This window comes from Rhinoderma darwinii, chromosome 11 (assembly GCF_050947455.1).
Source record: "Rhinoderma darwinii isolate aRhiDar2 chromosome 11, aRhiDar2.hap1, whole genome shotgun sequence".
NCBI lineage: Eukaryota > Metazoa > Chordata > Amphibia > Anura > Rhinodermatidae > Rhinoderma > Rhinoderma darwinii.
This window is the reverse complement of record NC_134697.1, coordinates 71,183,704-71,203,613: the sequence shown is the minus strand read 5'-3', so window position 1 is coordinate 71,203,613 and position 19,910 is coordinate 71,183,704. Positions and strand designations below refer to the sequence as shown.

General features: G+C 43.4%; 1 protein-coding gene across 1 annotated transcript in view; it reads right to left on the bottom strand.

The window, feature by feature from the left end:
- Positions 1-10,490, bottom strand: part of LOC142663238 (pulmonary surfactant-associated protein D-like) — a 31,941-nt gene extending 21,451 nt beyond the window's left edge. The window contains exon 1 of the mRNA XM_075841734.1: positions 10,272-10,490. Coding sequence (XP_075697849.1) covers positions 10,272-10,319 — 48 coding nt within the window. The 5' untranslated portion in view covers positions 10,320-10,490. The remainder of the gene's footprint in view (positions 1-10,271) is intronic.
- Between the last annotated feature and the right edge of the window lie 9,420 nt (positions 10,491-19,910).

The window sequence follows — 19,910 nt, the reverse complement described above, 5'->3', positions numbered from 1 at the left end:
AACGTTACTGTAATCTACATTGCAGCGCCGATCTGCTGCAATAGCAGATAGGGGTTGCAAAATCTGGTGACAGAGCCTCTTTAAACCGTCAGTTCCGCTGACCTGACAGATTCAGGTCTCAGTGCAAGATACAGAGGCTGGGCTTCAAGGGAATACAAAGATGGCAGACCTGGGGGCCTACATTAGGCACCACCCTGATCGCGTCACTGGGGAGTGCATGTATGAGGGGCTGCCCCCCCCCCTGATTTTAACAATTTAAATGTTACAGCCGTGATTTAAGGTGTTAAACTGGCGGAATTAAAGTGATCTTTGATTCTGCCCGTTGCAGTGAGTTGTCGGCTGTATATCACAGCCGTCACCCACTGAGTATGGAGCCCGCTCCATACTTTCCCTTAACGGCTACCACGTACATCTACGTGGTTTATGGTTAAGGGATTAATCTCTGTTCATGCTTCAATAACCTTAACTATAGGTGGTGTAAAAGAGATATGTGGTAACTGTCTCTGTAAATTCCCTCCTTAAAGGCTATGTAAATCTTTGAAAGCAATTTTTTTAAATTAAAAATATGTCAGTGTATTTTGTGCAACTTTCAAATTAGTTTTTATTAAAAATTATTTTTACTTTTTGAGCAGCTGTATCTTTCGCTAAAACCTGAATTTGTCAGACCCGCGGACCTAACAGGTTCAGTGTCATCGGGTGCTGTGTGTCTCTGACACGCATGATCCACCTGTAATCGATCACATATAAGTTACGAATTTAGATGTGATGGATAACAGGTGACACGTAGTACCCACTTTCACTGAACCCGTCAGTCTGGCGGACCTGACGGGAACAGGATTCAGCATAAGATACAGCTGATTTGTATCTCAAAAATAAAAATTTCAAATAAAGAAATGTGTACATAAACAGACATCAACAATTGATGCCACACCAAACACATATGGATGCCACACGGAACTGCAATGCATGACAAACGTGTCCATTTTTTGCGGACACAAAACAGACATGTATGTGTCTGAAAGTTATTAGCTATTAAAGAGACTATGTCGCTAGTTTACTAATGCCCAATCTACTATCTAATCGAATAGGCGCTGTCACACTGATAATACTAAAATTATGTCCCAAAATTGTATCACAAAAAGTATTATTTTAAAAGTTATGAGCTTTTTTATAAATATGCAAATGATGCTATACTAGACAAGTGGGTGTCAACACCAGCAATTCTCCTGAGGTGGAGCCTCCTCACAGCCTCTGACGCCGTCCTATCAGCATGAAGCTGCTTCACACAGTGTGAGAGACTGAGGCTGAAGGGAAGGGGATCACTTAAAACAGCCATATCTTCGGCTGTGGACCACCTACAACTGTGAAGGCATATGAAAGAGGAGATTCTAATCTTTCATATGACACCAGGATCGCAGTTCTAGCTGTGAAACAACCAGAGATATCACCAGTTGAAAACACAGGTCGGGAATGGAAGCTATATTCTATATGATCACACTGTGTTGCTGGGCAGGGAAGGGGGAGAAGCTGTATGATGATTGGACAGAGTCATGCAGAAAACATTACACCGCCCACAGTGAAAATAAATAGTCACCTCCTATTTGGCAAGTTTAGCCAAATAAGCATATTTAGAAAAATGTTCATAACTTTGCAAATAATAAATGTTTTTGAAATTTTTACACTGTAGTTATCATCATCATAGCGCCTATTAGATTGGCGAGGAGATAGAGAATTAATAAACTAGTGATCCTCTTTAACCCCTACCTTCCTGTTCCAGTTAAAATAATGGGCTACTTGCGTAGTCTTTGCCATTTTATGTGCTCTGTTTAATGCCACTGCTCACTCCTGTGAACAGTGCAAACAACTGGTTCGAGCTATCATTTTGACAGTCCAACCCTTTTCTGTGATAGTCAACTGAAGTATAATTTCATTTTATTGAGAGTGGTCATCTAATACTAAAATGGGGGCTTTGCTCTTGTAGAGCTATAGCGGCGTAATATCTTAGATGATGTACATATATTTGGCCTCAACTTCACAAGAGAATTAGGGGATAGATTTTTGGGGTAAATAATATTCATTAGAACAACTACCTTAGAAAAGAATATGAAAATAATAAGAATAAATTTATTTTATTTTTTTGATTTCTTCCCATTTTTCCCTAAATAAGACTTCACAATTAAAAAAATATCAGATCCAATTTTTAAAAATTAAAAAGTATCATGTGTCCGGAAAAAAAATGAAAAAACATATTTCCATAGACTAAGAAGAAAAAAAATCACCTATAAAAATGTAGCATTCCAAAATGTGAAATTTTGCTCTAGGCCTCAAAGCTCAAAATACCCTTGGTTATGAAATGGTTAAGTTTGTGAATAGGTCCAGATGGCTCCTTGCCAACCCGGTGAAGAGTAGTGAGGCGATAGTTCATATTATGTAATTAAAAGGTCAGAAGGAGGTTAGACATACTCATCCCATTCAAATTAATAAAATTATAAAGATCTTTACAAAGTGAGGAAGTGGATCCCTTTTTAAGGCTTCGTTTACATCTGTGCCAGGGTCCCGTTCCGATATTCCGTCTGAGCTTTCCGTCAGAATGGTACCCTGACTGACACAAATGGAAACCAAAGGTTTCCGTTTCCATCACCATTGATTTCAATGGTGACGGATCCGGTGCCAATGGTTTCTGTTTGTCTCAGTTGTGCAAGGGTTTCGTCGTTTTGATGGAATCAATACCGTAGTCGACTGCGCTATTGATTCCATCAAAACGACTGAACCCTTGAACAACTGAGACAAACAGAAACCATTGGCACCGGATCCGTTACCATTGAAATCAATGGTGATGGAAACGGAAACCTTTGGTTTCCGTTTGTATCAGTCAGGGTCCCGTTCCGACGGAAAGCTCCGTCGGAACGGTACCCTGGCGCAGATGTGAACAAAGCCTTAGTGACCTGAAAATAAGCATGGTCCCTACTCAAGATAATGAGATGATAAACGTAACAATTAATGGGAAGAGATAAAGACCACAATTAGATCACTGCAAGCTAATAAAACACCTGATCCTGATGGATACACAGGAAAGTCATGGAGGAGAAGATAGAAATTATACTCTCAGATCTTTTTAACTCAATGTATGGTAAAAAGAGAATTCTTACCTATGGGAAATAGTGCCTATATTGAAGATATTCACACACAAATAGGAAAGGATGTCCAATATCCAGCCTCATGTGGACCAATTTATCTTATTAATTGTGACATAAAAATATTAACTAAAGTTCTGTCTACCTGGTTGGCAGGATACATGACAGACCTAATTGAGGAACTTCAAATAGGATTTGTTAAGAAACGGAATGGTGGCTTAGTGGCCTGGCTCAACCAGATACAGAAGAGAAGGTGGTTAAATGGTAATTTTTTTGACTGTATACAAGCTCTGTATAGAACACCATACACTTGGATAGGTACACGGGGCTTAGTGTGGGATTAATTTAGATTGTATAAAGGCACGGTTGCCCAATGTCTCAAATACTGTTTAATCTGACCTTTAGCCAGATAAAAAAACTTGCAAAAATTAGAGGTATCAAAATTAGTATGCAGAGATTAAGATCACAATGTTTGCAGATAATTTATTATTGTTTAAGGGCAATGCCGAAGAGGTCATTGGCCCAGCTATGGAGGTTATAAAATGGTTTGGTAATATGTCTGGATTCAAAATACAGAAGAATAATTTGGAGATGTTGATGCTGTCCCTGAGTTTTAAATTCAAAATAAACATATTATTGGAGCCATATTTAGGGACCCATATTAAATATATTTGGATAATTTTCAACCCATACTAAGCAAGGAAAGAATTATATAGATAATAAGATCTGCCAATGTCACTCTTTGGAAGGATAAACATAATAAAAATGATTTGTTTCCTCCGACTATTGTACCCGCTCCAGATGCTGTCTAGCCTTATAAAACATAAAGTTGTTTAATGCCATTTTTATAAAATTCATCTGGGCCCAAACAAGGCTAAGGGTGTCAGTGAGAAGACGTAACAATTTATATGAATTGAAAGGAGGAGTGTCATTGCCACAGTACAATATGGCTTGTTTATGCAGATAGATATTACATAGGTTGAACAATGAAGAGAGGTATAAAAACTAAAGGAAGAATTATTAAGAAAATATACACTGAAAGGGACTTTACACACTAGATATAAGAATTTAAGAATTAATCAAACCACTTTGTTTCAAGAATACATGGGTGACTTGGAGAACAATAAAAAAGAAAGTTTATATTACTAATGCATGTTTCAAAACACTTAGATATAATGGATCACCCGGGAATAATCCCTAAATGAAATAAAAAAAATAAAAGCAATGAATGAAGGAAAGGGTAAGTACTTTGAATTTTAGATTTTATAAATCCTAAAACAGGACAAATTTAAAAGTTGGAGAAAATGGTCGCGAAGTACAACATCACTAGAAACAACTTAACACAAATCACAGAGTTTATGAAAATACTTTATGAAGAATTTAGTGTTGTACAGACAAAAATAATTTGGTCAAGTTGCAGAGAAAGCAAAAGGGATAAGCACACACACACCACACACACACACACACACACACACACACGGCTGGCCATAGGTACGTGCGACCAGAGAGGTCGCACAGGGCGCCACCCGTCGCACTGTAAGGGGGGGCGCAACCGGGTGTACATGCCCCACGCCATGGCCACAACTCGGGGTGCCAGCGGGTCAGGTGCCACTTACTGCATCAACCTCAATACTGGCTGCCCCGCTCCCTGGCCACCACTCATCCGCTTACCCTGCCTGCATCCTGAATGACGAGACAGGCATGATTACATCATTCAGGACGCAAGACAGGGAGGAGACACTGCACTTCCTGTGCGTTTCCAGGGCTGGTGGGGACACCGAGGAAATGTTTTCTCCAGAGAGGCTCCAACTCTAGCAGGCAGTGTTTGCCAGAAGCCCAGCAGGTCAGTCACTGACTGGACTTTGAATGGGGGAACTGATCGGGGTCTAAAAAGGGCAATGAGGGCAAATGGACAGAGAATTCAGTGCTACCTCGGTGCCCATTTGCCACTTATTGCCCCTTTAGTGTCCTTCTATTCAGTGCCCCCTTGAAGCCCCTTTGCCATTTTGTTGCCCCTTTATTGTTCTTCTGTAGCAAAAGCTGCTAAAGGCTACAGGGGCAGTAAATGGCAAATGGGCATCAAGGGGCCACCAAACAGAAGGATGCTAAAGGGGCAATAAGTGGCAAATGGGCACCATGGTGGCACTGAAATGCACTAAAGTGTTAATAAATGTCAAATGGGCACAGAATTCAGTGCCTTCATAGTGCACATTTACCATTTGTTGCCCTTTTAAACCCTGTTCAGATTATGTGAAAAGCTATGTACACCTTTGAAATAATTTATTTTTTTTTACTAAAAATCTGTGTGTTTGGTGAAACCTTGTAATTACATTTAAAGAGGCTCTGTCACCAGATTTTGCAACCCCTATCTGCTATTGCAGCAGATAGGCGCTGCAATGTAGATTAAAGTAACGTTTTTATTTTTAAAAAACGAGCATTTTTGGCCAAGTTATGACCATTTTCGTATTTATGCAAATGAGGCTTGCAAAAGTACAACTGGGCGTGTTGAAAAGTAAAAGTACAACTGGGCGTGTATTATGTGCGTACATCGGGGCGTGTTTACTACTTTTACTAGCTGGGCTTTCTGATGAGAAGTATCATCCACTTCTCTTCAGAACGCCCAGCTTCTGGCAGTGCAGATCTGGGACGTCACTCACAGGTCCTGCATCGTGTCGGCACCAGAGGCTACAGATGATTCTGCAGCAGCATCAGCATTTGCAGGTAAGTAGCTACATCGACTTACCTGCAAACGTCGATGCTGCTGCAGAATCATCTGTAGCCTCTGGTGTCGATGTGTCCTCGCTCGTCTGACACGATGCAGGACCTGTGAGTGACGTCACAGCGTGATCTCTGGAGAACACGCTGTGTCTGCACTGCCAGAAGCTGGGCGTTGTGAAGAGAAGTGGATGATACTTCTATGCACAACGCCCAGCTAGTAAAAGCAGTAAACACGCCCCGATGTATGCACATAATACACGCCCAGTTGTACTTTTACTTTTCAACACGCCCAGTTGTACTTTTGCAAGCCTCATTTGCATAAATACAAAAATGGTCATAACTTGGCCAAAAATGCTCGTTTTTTAAAAATAAAAACGTTACTGTAATCTACATTGCAGCGCCTATCTGCTGCAATAGCAGATAGGGGCTGCAAAATCTAGTGACAGAGCCTCTTTAAGGCTTCATTCACATCTGCGTCGGGGCTCCGTTTAGGCGTTCCATCTGAGCTTTCCATCAGAATGGAACCCTGACTGAAACAAACGGAAACCACAGGTTTCCGTTGGCATCACCATTGATTTCAATGGTGACAGATCCGGGGGAAATGGTTTCCATTTGTCACTGTTGTGCAAGGGTCCCGTCGTTTTGACGGAATGAAAAGCGCAGTCGACTACAATATTGATTCAGTCAGGGTTTCGTTCTGACGGAATGCTCAGATGGAACGCCTGAACGGAGCCCTGACGCACATGTGAATGGAGCCTTATTAAACTATTTTTACTTTTTGAGATACAGCGGCTTTGTATTATGTATACAGAGCAGCCATATCTAGTGCTGAGACCTGAGTCCGTCAGGTCAGTGGGACTGATGGGTTCAATGTCAGCGGATCCTGCCATTTGTCTGACAGTTCATAACTTAGATGTGATCGATAACAGGTGGATCCTGCGTGTCCCTGTTGACATTGAACCCGTCAGTCCCACTGACCTGATGGATTCAGGTCTCAGCGCTAGATACAGCTGCTCTGTATACAGAATACAAAGCAACTGCATCTCAAAAAGTAAACATAGTTTTTAATAAAAAGTATTTATTTAGAAAGTTGCACAAAACACACTGACTGATTATTTAAAAAAATAAAAAACGATTTCAAAGGTGTGCATAGCTTTAAAGAGGCTCTGTCACCAGATTTTGCAACCCCTATCTGCTATTGCAGCAGATCGGCGCTGCAATGTAGATTACAGTAACGTTTTTATTTTTAAAAAACGAGCATTTTTGGCCAAGTTATGAGCATTTTTGTAGTTATGCAAATGAGGCTTGCAAAAGTCCAAGTGGGTGTGTTTAAAAGTAAAAGTCCAAGTGGGCGTGTATTATGTGCGTACATCGGGGCGTTTTTAATACTTTTACTAGCTGGGCGCTCTGATGAGAAGTATCATCCACTTCTCTTCAGAACGCCCAGCTTCTGGCAGTGCAGATCTGTAACGTCACTCACAGGTCCTGCATCGTGTCAGACGAGCGAGGACACCGGCACCAGAGGCTACAGATGATTCTGCAGCAGCATCAGCGTTTGCAGGTAAGTAGCTACATCGACTTACCTGCTAACGCCGATGCTGCTGCAGAATCAACTGAAGCCTCTGGTGCCGGTGTCCTCGCTCGTCTGACACGATGCAGGACCTGTGAGTGACGACACAGCGTGATCTCTCGAGAACACGCTGTGTCTGCACTGCCAGAAGCTGGGCATTCTGAAGAGAACTGGATGATACACGCCCACTTGGACTTTTACTTTTAAACACACCCACTTGGACTTTTGCAAGCCTCATTTGCATAACTACAAAAATGGTCATAACTTGGCCAAAAATGCTCGTTTTTAAAAAATAAAAACGTTACTGTAATCTACATTGCAGCGCCTATCTGCTGCAATAGCAGATAGGGGTTGCAAAATCTGGTGACAGAGCCTCTTTAAAGCGGTTGTACGGAATACAAATTAAACATTTTGTTGAAGCAGCAGGAGGAGTTAAAATAAAAAAAATAACTTATACTTACCTCTCTCCTCCCAGACGTTCCTGAGCTGGGGGCTCCCGTCAGATCTGTTCTCTGTTTGTATATAGTGGTGACATCATGTTGACCGTACACCACCACTGCAGCCTATTAATAGCCTTAGCGGTGTTCAGCTGAGACTAGTAATTAGCTGCGGCGGTGATGTACTGTCAACGTGATTTCACCATTGCAGTCACTCTGTGTACACACAGAACAGAGATGACAGTAGCCCCCAGAGCAGGAACATCTGGAAGGAGAGAGGTAATTATCAGGGCCGGCTTCAGGTTTATGTGGGCCCTTGGGCGACACAAACTTAGTAGGCCCCATTGTGGGGGAACTCACGGCGGAAGTAAAATGGCAGAAAACGTCACTTTGTGCCCCCATATAGACGTTAGGCCCTGTTTATGCCCCCATATAGAAGTTAGGCCCCCAGTTTGTACCACCATAAGTTTAGTACCCTCAGTAGAGAGTGCCACACAGCCCCCCTCCCAGGTAGTGCCACACAGCCCCACTCCCTTGTAGTGTCACACAGCCCCCCTCCCTGGTAGTTCCACAGAGGCACCCTCCCTGGTAGTGCCACACAGCCCCCCTCCCTATAGGTTGCACCTTTGGGGTCCCTCTAGTATTGCCAGCACTCTGGGTGGGGATTCCACTTCAGAAGAAGCCCCTCTCATCACTGTCCATATATGGACAGTATTTTCCGAGGCAGCCCCAGAGCCATAGTTCTTGGCGGAGCACTACTAGCACTCTGCCCCGGGACTGCTGCTCTGCTCCTGACATCCCTATCCATATATGGACTGTGATGTCAGGGGTTTCCCCAGAGAAGGAGTCCCGGAGCAGAGCCGCTTCTAGCGCTCTGCCTGGGACTCCTCCTCTCCTCCTGATATCACTGTCCATATATGGACAATGATGCCGTGACGATGGCAGCATTAGCACCTGGCGGCTGAGTGGGCCCCCCAAAGGTAGTGGGCCCCGTCACTCGCCAGGGTTCGCTGGGTGCGGACGCCAGCCCTGGTAAGTATGGGCTGCTTTTTTATTTGAAGCCCTCCTCTCCTGCTGCCACATAAAAAGTTTAAACCCGAAGAACCCCTTTAACCTCTTAACACTATCCGTGTATGTATGGCGGCTGTGCATTCCAACAATATTGCATGTGCCACTGTGTGTTATCTGTGGTGTTACGTAGGACTGCAGGTAACATCTGCTACATTATTTGTACTCAGAGAGTTATCACTGTGTTATCTGTGGTGTTACATAGGACTGCAGGTAACACTACATTATCTGTAATCAGAGAGTTATTACTTTTGTTATCTGTGGTGTTACAAGGACTGCAGGTGTGTGTGTGTGTATTTGTAGGTCTAAGTGCCTAGATAAGTATCTATATGTGTATATATTTTTGTGTGTTCATATACTACATTATCTGTACTCAGAGTTATCACTGTGTTATATGTGGTGTTACATAGGAATGCAGGTAACATCTACTGCATTATCTGTACTCAGAGAGTTATCACTGTTATCTGTGGTGTTACATAGGACTGCAGGTAACATCTACATTATCTGTACACAGAGCTATCACTGTGTATCTATGGTGTTACATAGGACTGCGGGTATCCATCTGTACTGTGTGTATATATTTGCCTGTGTGGGTATATTTGGGTATGTATGTCCATATATTTACATATATGTATGACCCATTATGTGTGTATACATGCCTCGTGTGTGTGTGTTGGTGTGTCCGTATATAAATGTATGTATATTTGCCTGTATCTGCTAATAGAAAGTTTTGGACTACATCAATTGAATCAGTTTTAGAGAAATGGAAGAAGGAATTAAAATTGGATTAGAAGGACAGGAGATAAAACATAAAATCTGTAAAGGATTAGAGTATACAGCGCCTTTGATGCTCCTCTCCAAAAATATATATTAGAATAAAAAAGATCATGTCCTAAATGTGAATATAACGCACTGTTTATGGGAATGCCCACTACTTGAGCAAAATTGCGAAACCATATAACAAATTATAAAAGGGTAATAAGTAGATTTGAACGATAAGTATTCACAAAATATAATAACTTTAATCATCTTTACGGTGGCAGCAGCCAAAGCCAGAAGTGGATCCTAAAGGAAGGAAAGCTATAAAGAAAAGACTGATGCGTCTCCTTTCTTTTGTGTCCACTTCTGTGTCTGGCTCAGAAAACTGAGGCAAAAACTGCCACCAAAAAAAACTGCACTAAGGCCCCCCGCTACACGGCCGGTGATTACAGGCACGGCTGGCCGCAGACGGCCGCGACAGTCACACCCATTTTTATTATGATCATGTACATTTTATTATTTCAGAAATATAGGAGAAAAACAAAAACATATACACTAGCATTTAATTTGATAGGTTTTACTTACCGGGAAGCAGCATACAAAGGAAAAAATTTTTTGTTTTTCTGGTGGCATAAGTTTCAAATCTCCAGAGATTCCTCAGTATGAGCTCACATCATATACTTTTTTAGTTAACGTTGCTAATGTCCATATTCTACCTTTAACAATATCAAGACAAAAATAAAATAAAGATGATTTACTATTAGCCACTAACAGGAGCTGTTTGTTTTCACAATGTGTGTTTGCATTTCCAAAGTTAAGCTTTTGAACTTTGCCTTGTTATACTTTGCTCTTGTTAGGGTGTTCAGACTGCATATTATTTTTCTCTTTTAAAAAATAAAAGTTAATTCTCCCACCAATTAGATATGTTTGTATCCATAAACTGGCAGACCTTTTATTTTCTAACTTTAATCATTTGTATATTTTTGAATACACATTGCTCATGTAGGACAGGTCATGTCCCTGTAATGTATATCTATATACATGAAAATCTTTCTAATATTGTTTTAAAGAGCACCATATTTGGAAATTCATACATTTCCCAAGACACGTTCCCATAAGTTGGTTGGGAAGGAGTTGAGCCATTGAGAAGGAGGAACTGGCATTTCACAGGGTGTGGGTGCCTCTAGGGGGATGTTCACAAGCTTAGCAAAATACGTCTGAAAATACGAGCTGTTTCCAAGCGAAAACAGCTCCTGATTTTCAGACGTTTTTGTAACAACTCACGTTTTTCGCAGCATATTTTACGGGCGTTATTGGAGCTGTTTTTCAATGGAGTCAATGAAAATGCCTCCAAAAACGTCCCAAGAAATGACCTGAACTTCTTTTGACGCAGCGCAATTTTATGCGCTGTATTTTGACAACGACGCATAAAATTAAGCCTCGTGGGAACAGATCACTGTAAGGCCTGATTTACACGAGCGTGTGCATTTTGCGCGCGCAAAAAACGCAGCGTTTTGCGTGCGCAAAAGGCACTTGACAGCTCCGTGTGTCATCCATGTATGATGCGCGGCTGCGTGATTTTCGCGCAGCCGCCATCATAGAGATGAGGCTAGTCGACGTCAGTCACTGTCCATGGTGCTGAAAGAGTTAACTGATCGGCAAAAACTCTTTCAGCACCCTCGACAGTGCATTACGATCACCATATCGAGTAACCTGTTTAAAAAAAATGAGTTTCGTACTTACCGAGAACTTCCCGGCCGTTGCCTTGGTGACGCGTCCTTGGTGATGCGTCCTTGGTGACGCGCCTCTCTTGACATCTGGCCCCACCTCCCTGGATGACGCAGCAGTCCATGTGACCGCTGCAGCCTGTGCTTGGCTTGTGATTGGCTGCAGCTGTCACTTGGACTGAATTGTCATCCCGGGAGGTCAGACTGGAGGAAGAAGCCGGGAGTTATCGGTAAGTCAGAACTTTTTTTTTTTTTTTACACGTTCATGTATATTGGAATCGGAAGTCACTGTCCATGGTGCTGAAACAGTTTAAACTCTTTCAGCACCCTGCACAGTGACTGTCTCCTGCCGGGTACGGTCAAAACGAGTTCGGCCGAACCCGGTAAAGTTCGGTTCGCTCATGTCTAAGACACTCCGTTCGGATGTTTGTAAACAGAAAAGCACGTGGTGCTTTTCTGTTTACATTCAGTTTGACAGCTCTTGCGCGAATCACGCAGTTCGCACGGAAGTGCTTCTGTGCGACCTTCGTGGTTTTCACGCACCCATTGACTTCAATGGGTGCGTGATGCGCGAAGAACGCAGAATTATAGAACTTGTTGTGAGTTTTTTTCAGCGCACTCACGCTGAGCAAAACTCACGGACCGTCTGCATGCCCCCATAGACTTGTATAGGTCCGTGCGACCCGCGTGAAAAACACGCGCGTCGCACGGGCGTATATCACGTTCGTGTAAATGAGGCCTAGATTCCATTGCAAGCAATGGGCAGCTGTTTGGAGGCGTAATGCTGCAGTTTTTTTCAGGCGGAATTCGAGGCGTAAATGGCCCGAATTACGTCTGAAACCACTGCGTGTGAACATAACCTAATTGTGTTTTAGAAGTCTTTAAAAGTATACTTTTAAAATATGTATGTATGATGACTTGAGATGTCACCTGGCATATTCCCCACAAATTGTTGACTGAATTTTGTTGCATGTTGGAAGGAACTTTTTCCCACTGATGATATCCTATCATCTTCTCTGAAGTTTTTAGGTTGGCAGGGTACCGAGGCTATATTTTCTCTTAAGGCTAAGGTGTCACAATTTTTTATTTATTTATTTGATGTGCTTTAGGTTATGGGCCTATTATTATTTTTATTTAAATTTTGTTCCCTAATGTAACTTTATTTATGTTTTTGTTTTTACATTTGTGGGGGCAGCCATCATTATCAGCATCTGTGTCTGTGTCTCTACACTACACATACACAGGTGCTATATGGCATAACCATAGCCTAGGAGACTAGGGATGGGAGCCGATCCTATCTCCTATGCTGTTGCCCTTCTTACTGTGTACTGCGCATTGTAAGAGCTGCCGCAAATTCAAATTAATTGCCGGGCCACTCCTAATGTGAATGCAGGACCTCCCGGCAATTCATGTTTTGAAGGAACAGCAGCGCTAATTCACCACTGCACCCTTCAGTTCCAGCTCATACTGTGAATCACCGTGTAGTGGCGGTTCACAGTATTACAGAGGCTGCACGTCTATTCATAGTAGGAGCGGGGCATGTTATCATCGCTGTTTCTTCAAAACAGCTGATCGGCAGCTTTGAAGGAGCAGCGGTGTACAAGCGCCATTGATCCTTCATAGCCACCGATCAGCTGCTTTGAAGGAACAGTAGTGCTCATACATTCTCCTTCATTCCTTGCTCTTAGTGAGAATCGCCCTCTAGCTACGATTCACAGTAATACAGCCTTCTCCCATTCACTTGTGTGGGAGAAGGCTGTAATACTGTGAACCACCGCTACATGCGAGAGTCATTCACAGGAGAAAGAAATGAAAGAGCAGCAGCATACGAGCAGCGCTGATCCTTCAAAACAGCTGATTCATGGCTTTGAAGGATCAGCGGCACTAGTTCCCTGTTGCTTTCCCTTCAGTCCATGCTCATACTGTGAATCACCATGTAGTGCATCACTGTCAATTGGTATACTGTGAAACGCCGCTAGAGGGTAATACGCAGTAGGAGCAAGGAATCAAGGAGCAGTGGCGTATGAGCACCGCTGATCCTTCAAAACAGCTGATTGGCGGCCTTTAAGCATCAATGGCGCTAGTACGCTGCTGCTTCCCCTTCAGTCAGCGCTCCTATTGGTAATTGCCATGTAACTACACTGCGATTCACAGTAGGAGGAAGGAATTAAGGAGCAACGGCATATTGCGGACTTTTTTGTTTTGCAAGTTTTGCTGGACCGTTTGGTCTATGTCGTATATTCGTTAAATTACATTGTAGATTCATTGCACTACTTTGATGATCTACAGGTTTTTTTAATTTTTTTTTTTAATTAAAGTGGTCAAAGAGGGTTGTGTGGAGAAATTTTTATTTCAGTAATAAAAATATTTTGTTATGTCTCTGTGTTTTTTAATGCTTTATTAGCGCCTTAGTAATGGCAGCTGTCTGATGATGTCCATTACTAAGGCGGGGCTGATTGTTAGCCTGTAAAATGGCTGGCAGTAACCCCCCATTATTACCGCAGCACTCACTGCCACCAGTGGATATCGGGAAGAGCCAGATATGATCCAGTAGCCGACCATCTGTGGCGATGGTTGGGCACTGGGGAAGCCGCAGGCTGGTTTTAGTAGGCTGGGAAGGGCCCAAAACAGTGGTCCTTCCCACCCTGGTAATGTTAGGCTGCTGCTGCTTTATTGTATCTGGCTGGTTATGAAAATGGGACCTCACGTCGTTATTTTTATTTTTTGTCAAACAGACAACTGCTATTACTATGGCACATTATAAAGTATAAAAAAAACTGAGACATAAGTCCCTGTTCAAACTGTTTTTTGGCATTGATTTAGACGCAGAAACCGCATCAGAATCAGCGCCATAAACCTCCAAAATCGCCCCGCGTCAATTTTAATGGGCGGCAGGGGCATTTTTTCCCAGGAGGCTTTTGGCCGTTTGCGAAAACAGCCGCGAAAACCACAAAAAAAAAGTGCATGCAGTTCAAAATCTGAAGGAATTCCTGAATGAATTGTGAGGCAGATTTTTTTCTGCCTGCAAAAAACTCCATGTGCGGTTTTGCTGCGTTTTTCCATGCGGCCAAAAACCACATATTTTTCTTCCATACGGTTTTCGGCTGTGCGGTGAAACCACAGCAAAACCGCACTGTGTCCATACACCCTAAGAAAATATATTTTTATTGAAGTAAAAACTCCCCCACACAACCTTGTTAACCATTTAAGAAAAAAACAAAACCAGGATCATCAAAGTAGTCCAAAGAATTTACGACATAGTCCAATAGGTCCAGCGGAAGAGGTAAAACAAAAAATAAAGTTAGCAACATGAAAAATAAAAAAACGTGTACTCACCTTCTGCAGTCTTCTGTCTTCTCCTCTGCACCGCATTACAAACTAAAGGCCAATTAAAAATAATTCTCTTAGGCGTTATTTAGACGAACAAGTGTAAACTCGAATGTGAAAAACGGTCCGAGTCGCACCCGTATTCACGGATCCGTCGTAGACTTGAGTCTATTGAGGGATCCGTGAAAATGGACGAAAATAGTATGTGTCCTATTTTTTCACTGGCCCTTCACGCGGTCCATTAAAACAACGACCGTGTGAACAGCCCCTTGAAATACATGCGTATGTGTGATGGCCGGTAAAAAAACGGCGTCACACGGACTATATTTTCGTTCGTCAAGCCTTAGGGCATGTTTTTGACGCGTTTTTCACGTGTTTTTCATAAAGTGCGCCAAAAATCGCGTCCTATACACACTGTGCACACCTGTCAACTGAAAAGTCATTCACCACAGTGTCTTCCTTTTTGACTTTCATCATTCTCAGCTCTTGTGTGTGTCCTGTAGCTGCTGTGATCAGCACGTCCTACAATTGTACAATCACATCCAAAATGAAGACAATGCTTGTCAATTTGAAGACATCTCTTCCTGGCAGGTAGCAGGGGGTGGGTCTCCTTCCCACATTTACAACAGCTGTGGGTGAGGTTGCTTTACCTGATTCACCTTGCTGTAATTCTGGAAAGTGCTCCCTCTGGTGGCCAACATAGGAAAACATGTCAAATTATTATCTAATTTTTAATACTTCCCACCTTTTAGAAGAAAAAAAAATACAACAAAAAAACCTAACAAATATAATAAAAGTAAGTAACATACTACTTTTTAGTTTTAAATTTGCTACACATTCCCTTTAAGTATCTACAGTTTGAAGTTATGTTGATTAGGATCTCCAGTGATCCCACAGTGCCATCTAGGGTTTTCAGCAACTTAATGCAAAATTGTTGTTGTGCTATCTAGCAAAACAAAACCAGATGAGGAGGTCCGTGCTACTTCACCTAATGATTTTATTGTCTTGTCTCATGAAGTACTGTGTTTATATATATATTATTTTTTTTTAGCAAATAATTAGTTACACATCTGCTCTGTGGGCATTCTGACTCTCAACACTGACTTGGACTTAGGCCAGATTCACACGAACGTTGCGTTTTTGCGCGCGCAAACAACGCAGCGTTTTGCGAGCGCAAAAACCATTTGACAGCTGCGTGTGTCATGCGTGTCTGATGCGCGGCTGCGTGATTTTCGCGCAGCCGGCATCATAGAGATGAGGCTTGTCAACGCCCGTCACTGTCCAAGGTGCTGAAAGAGCTAAATCTTTCAGCACCCTCGACAGTGAATGCCGAACACAACAGCGAAAAACCTGTAAAAAAAAAAGATAAAGTTCCTACTTACCGAGAACTTCCCGGCCGTTGCCTTGGTGACGCGTCCTTGGTGACGCGTCCTTGGTGACGCGCCTCTCTTGACATCGGGCCCCACCTCCCTGGATGACGCAGCAGTCCAAGTGACCGCTGCAGCCTGTGATTGGCTGCAGCCTGTGCTTGGCCTGTGATTGGCTGCAGCCTGTGCTTGGCCTGTGATTGGCTGGAGCTGTCACTTGAACTGAAGTGTCATCCCGGGAGGTCGGACTGCAGGAAGGAGACAGGAGTAATCGGTAAGTTAGAACTTCGGTTTTTTTTACAGGTTAATGTATTTTGGGATCGCAAGTCACTGTCCATGGTGCTGAAACAGTTTAACTCTTTCAGCACCATGGACAGTGACTATCTCCTGACGTCGCGTACCGATAATTTTTTTGCCGGGATCGGCCAAAACGACTTTGGCCGAACCCGGTGAAGTTCGGTACGCTTGTCCGGCTTCGCTAATCGCAAAGACACTCCGTTTGGATGTTCGGAAACAGAGAAGCACGTGGTGCTTTTCGGTTTTCATTCATCCTTTTCACTGCTGTTGCGCGAATCACGCTCGTCCCACGGAAGTGCTTCCGTGTGGTGCGCGTGATTTTCACGCACCCATTGACTTCAATGGGTGCGTGATGCGCGAAATACGCAGAGTTATTGAACCTGTCGCGCTTTTTGCGCAGCAGACAAACGCTGCGCAAAAAGCACGGACTGTCTGTACTGCCCCATAGACTTGTATTGGTCCATGCGTGCCGCGTGAAAACCACGTGGCCCGCACGGACCGAATACACGCTCGTGTGAATCCCCCCTTATTTTGTATCAGGGCGTCAAGCAGAATCTGAGAGAAAAAAAGCATGTGTGATTATACTTATACAAAGGGACAGTCCATAAATGTCTGGTAGATGAAGGTCCCAGTTTTGGGACCTGCACCTATCTCAACAATAGTAGTTCCCTGACCCCACCCCGCAAAAAAATAAGTCCTTGCACCGCTTTATTGATAAAAAAATAGAAAAGTTACAGCCTTCAGAATTTGGCGACTCAAAACAAATTTTATTTGTAATAATTAGTTTTGTCCTTGTAAAAGTAGTAAAACATAATAATAATATATAAATTTGGTATCGCCGTAATCGTATGGACCCACAGAATAAAGTTAACATTCTGTTATTACTGCACAGTGAATTCTGTAAAAACAATGAAGGAATCAGTGTTTTTTTCTCATTCCACACCATAAAGATTTTTTCCCCAGCTTTCCAGTATATTAAGGCTGAGTTCACACGGGTCGGATACGCTGCGTAAAAGCACGCAGCGTATCCACCCTGTGCGTCGCAGGGAATTCCGGGATAAAAAATGCACCAAACTGCGGTGCAGTTTTTCGGCCGGAATGTCCGCTGCAGAAAATTGCAGCCCTTAGCCGGCCTGCTAGCAAGCCTGACTCCTAGGATCACGTTTTATCCCAGGACACAGCTGCAGCCTGTGATTGGCGGCAGCGGCGGTCACATGGGATGAAGTGTCATCCCATGAGGCCAGCCTGGAGGAAAAAACAGACTCCTAGGTAAGTATAAGGCCTCATGCACACGACCGTAGCCATGTGCACGGCCGTGATATTCGGGTCGGCCAGCTGCGGACTGTCAGCCGCAAGCCGCCCGAAAATCGCGGGACATGCACATGGTGGACATGTCTCTGATGAGTTACTGGATCTGGGGAAAAAATCAAAATGTCATTGAGATAAACCACAACACAGACATAAGGGAAATCACGGAAAATGTCATTGACGAATTCTTGAAAAACCACGGGGGCGTTACACAGGCCGAAGGACATAACCAGGTATTCGTAGTGCCCATCACGTGTATTAAATGCCGTCTTCCACTCATCACCCTGATGAATCCGGATTAGATTGTAGATCCCCCGCAGGTCTAGCTTGGAAAAAACGTTTGCCACCCGTATGCGATCAAATAGTTCAGAGATTAAAGGCAATAGGTATTTGTTCTTTACCATGATCTGGTTGAGACTCCGGTAGTCAATGCAGGGTCGGAGGGACCCGTCTTTCTTTTTAACAAAGAAAAATGCGCCCCCGGCCGGTGATGAGTATTTGCGTATGAAGCCCCTCTCTAGATTCTACTTAATATAGGCAGACATCGACTGGGTTTCAGGTAAGGAGAGAGAGTATACTCTACCGCGAGGAGGAGACGAATCAGGAACCAAGTAAATAGGACAATCATACGCTCCATGGGGTGGCAACGTCTCTGCCTCCTTCTTGTCGAAGACATCCAAGAACTGAGAGTTGCAAGAGGGCAACCCTGCCAATGACCGATGCGGAGGAGACTGAGGTGGATGGATATGCCCCAGACAGCGGTTGTGTCACTTGGGGCCCCACTGGAAAACCTCTCCGGAGTTCCAATCCAGGACTGGGGCGTGTAGACGGAGTCAAGGCAAACCCAGCAGCACGGGGTTGACAGCCTTGGGCAGGACAAACAGAAAGATGAGCTCAGAATGCTGGGCTACCACTTGAAGCCTCAGCAGCTTGGACACAGACAATATTGGGTCGGGCAGGGGCAGTCCATCTACAGAGGCAACGCTCAATGGCTTCTCCAGATGGGTAGTGGGCAGGTGAAGGAGATCCACAAGGTCTCCGCATATAAAATTGGCTGCAGAGCCAGAGTCCAGATAGGCAGAGACTAGATGGGACCTCTCACCAGCGACAATAGTCACAGGGATGGACAGCTTGGAGGAGAGTTCTTTGTCAAATGCTGTGTCGCCAAGGGTTGTCTCTCCAACCAATCCTAGGCGTTGGAGTTTTTTGGCTTCTGGGGACACAGACGCACGACATGGCCAGCGAGGCCGCAATATAGACAGAGTCCACTTGCATCGGAACCTCGGGTAGAGCAACAGATGAGGACAAGAGGGGTTGCTGGAAGTTGGGGGCCAACCTAGGAAGCCTTCTCTTTCGATGAACCTCTTGGGATCTTTCTCTGAGCCTCATGTCAACACGGGTGGCAAGTAAAATTAGTTTGTCCAAGGTAGGTGGTAGGTCACAAGCAATGGCGGATTATCATAGGGCGTTCTGAGCGACATTGTAGTTTTGTTGCATTTTTGCAGCAATTTTGCCACTAATCACGGCAAAAACAGAGACGAAACTGCATTGTATATGTCCTGCAAAAGGACCTTTAGACATAAGGTTACATGACCTTATCTCTGAAGTTCTTACTACTGTAGTAGGATTAGAAGTAGGAAAAAACGGGACCAACGGCGCTGCTTGGATAGAGATTAATATACGACCATCATGGTAGGTAGGTACAACGGGCTTTATTGTTAACAGGCTACGCGTTTCGACGCCGAACTGACGTCTTCCTCAGGCCAATACAGACTGTGCGGTTCCTGCCTTATTTATACATCACGGCAAGGAAAAAAAGACCGCCAGAAAACCGGGTCAAAGGTCATATACATAGCAGAATAAAGAAACAGTATTGTGAGTTTAAAATACATACATGCATAATGATTCAATAAAAAAGAACAGAAATACCAAAGGATTTAAAAAGTGTTTTATGTGTTAGACATATATACTGCTTGTGTCAGATTGACAGGTCAGTGCGGGATTCCACTGGAGAATCCTTTATGAATAAAGTGATAACTTTTATATGTGTGTCTGACTATGAATGAAAAAACAGTCCCATAATTGGTTGGGTATAGTTTTTTTTTGTTTTTGATTGATATTGACGTAAACATAGCAGTGACGAGCGAAATGCTGAGTCAAGCGTCCTTAGTTACTAGAAGTTAGAATTTTTTTTTAAG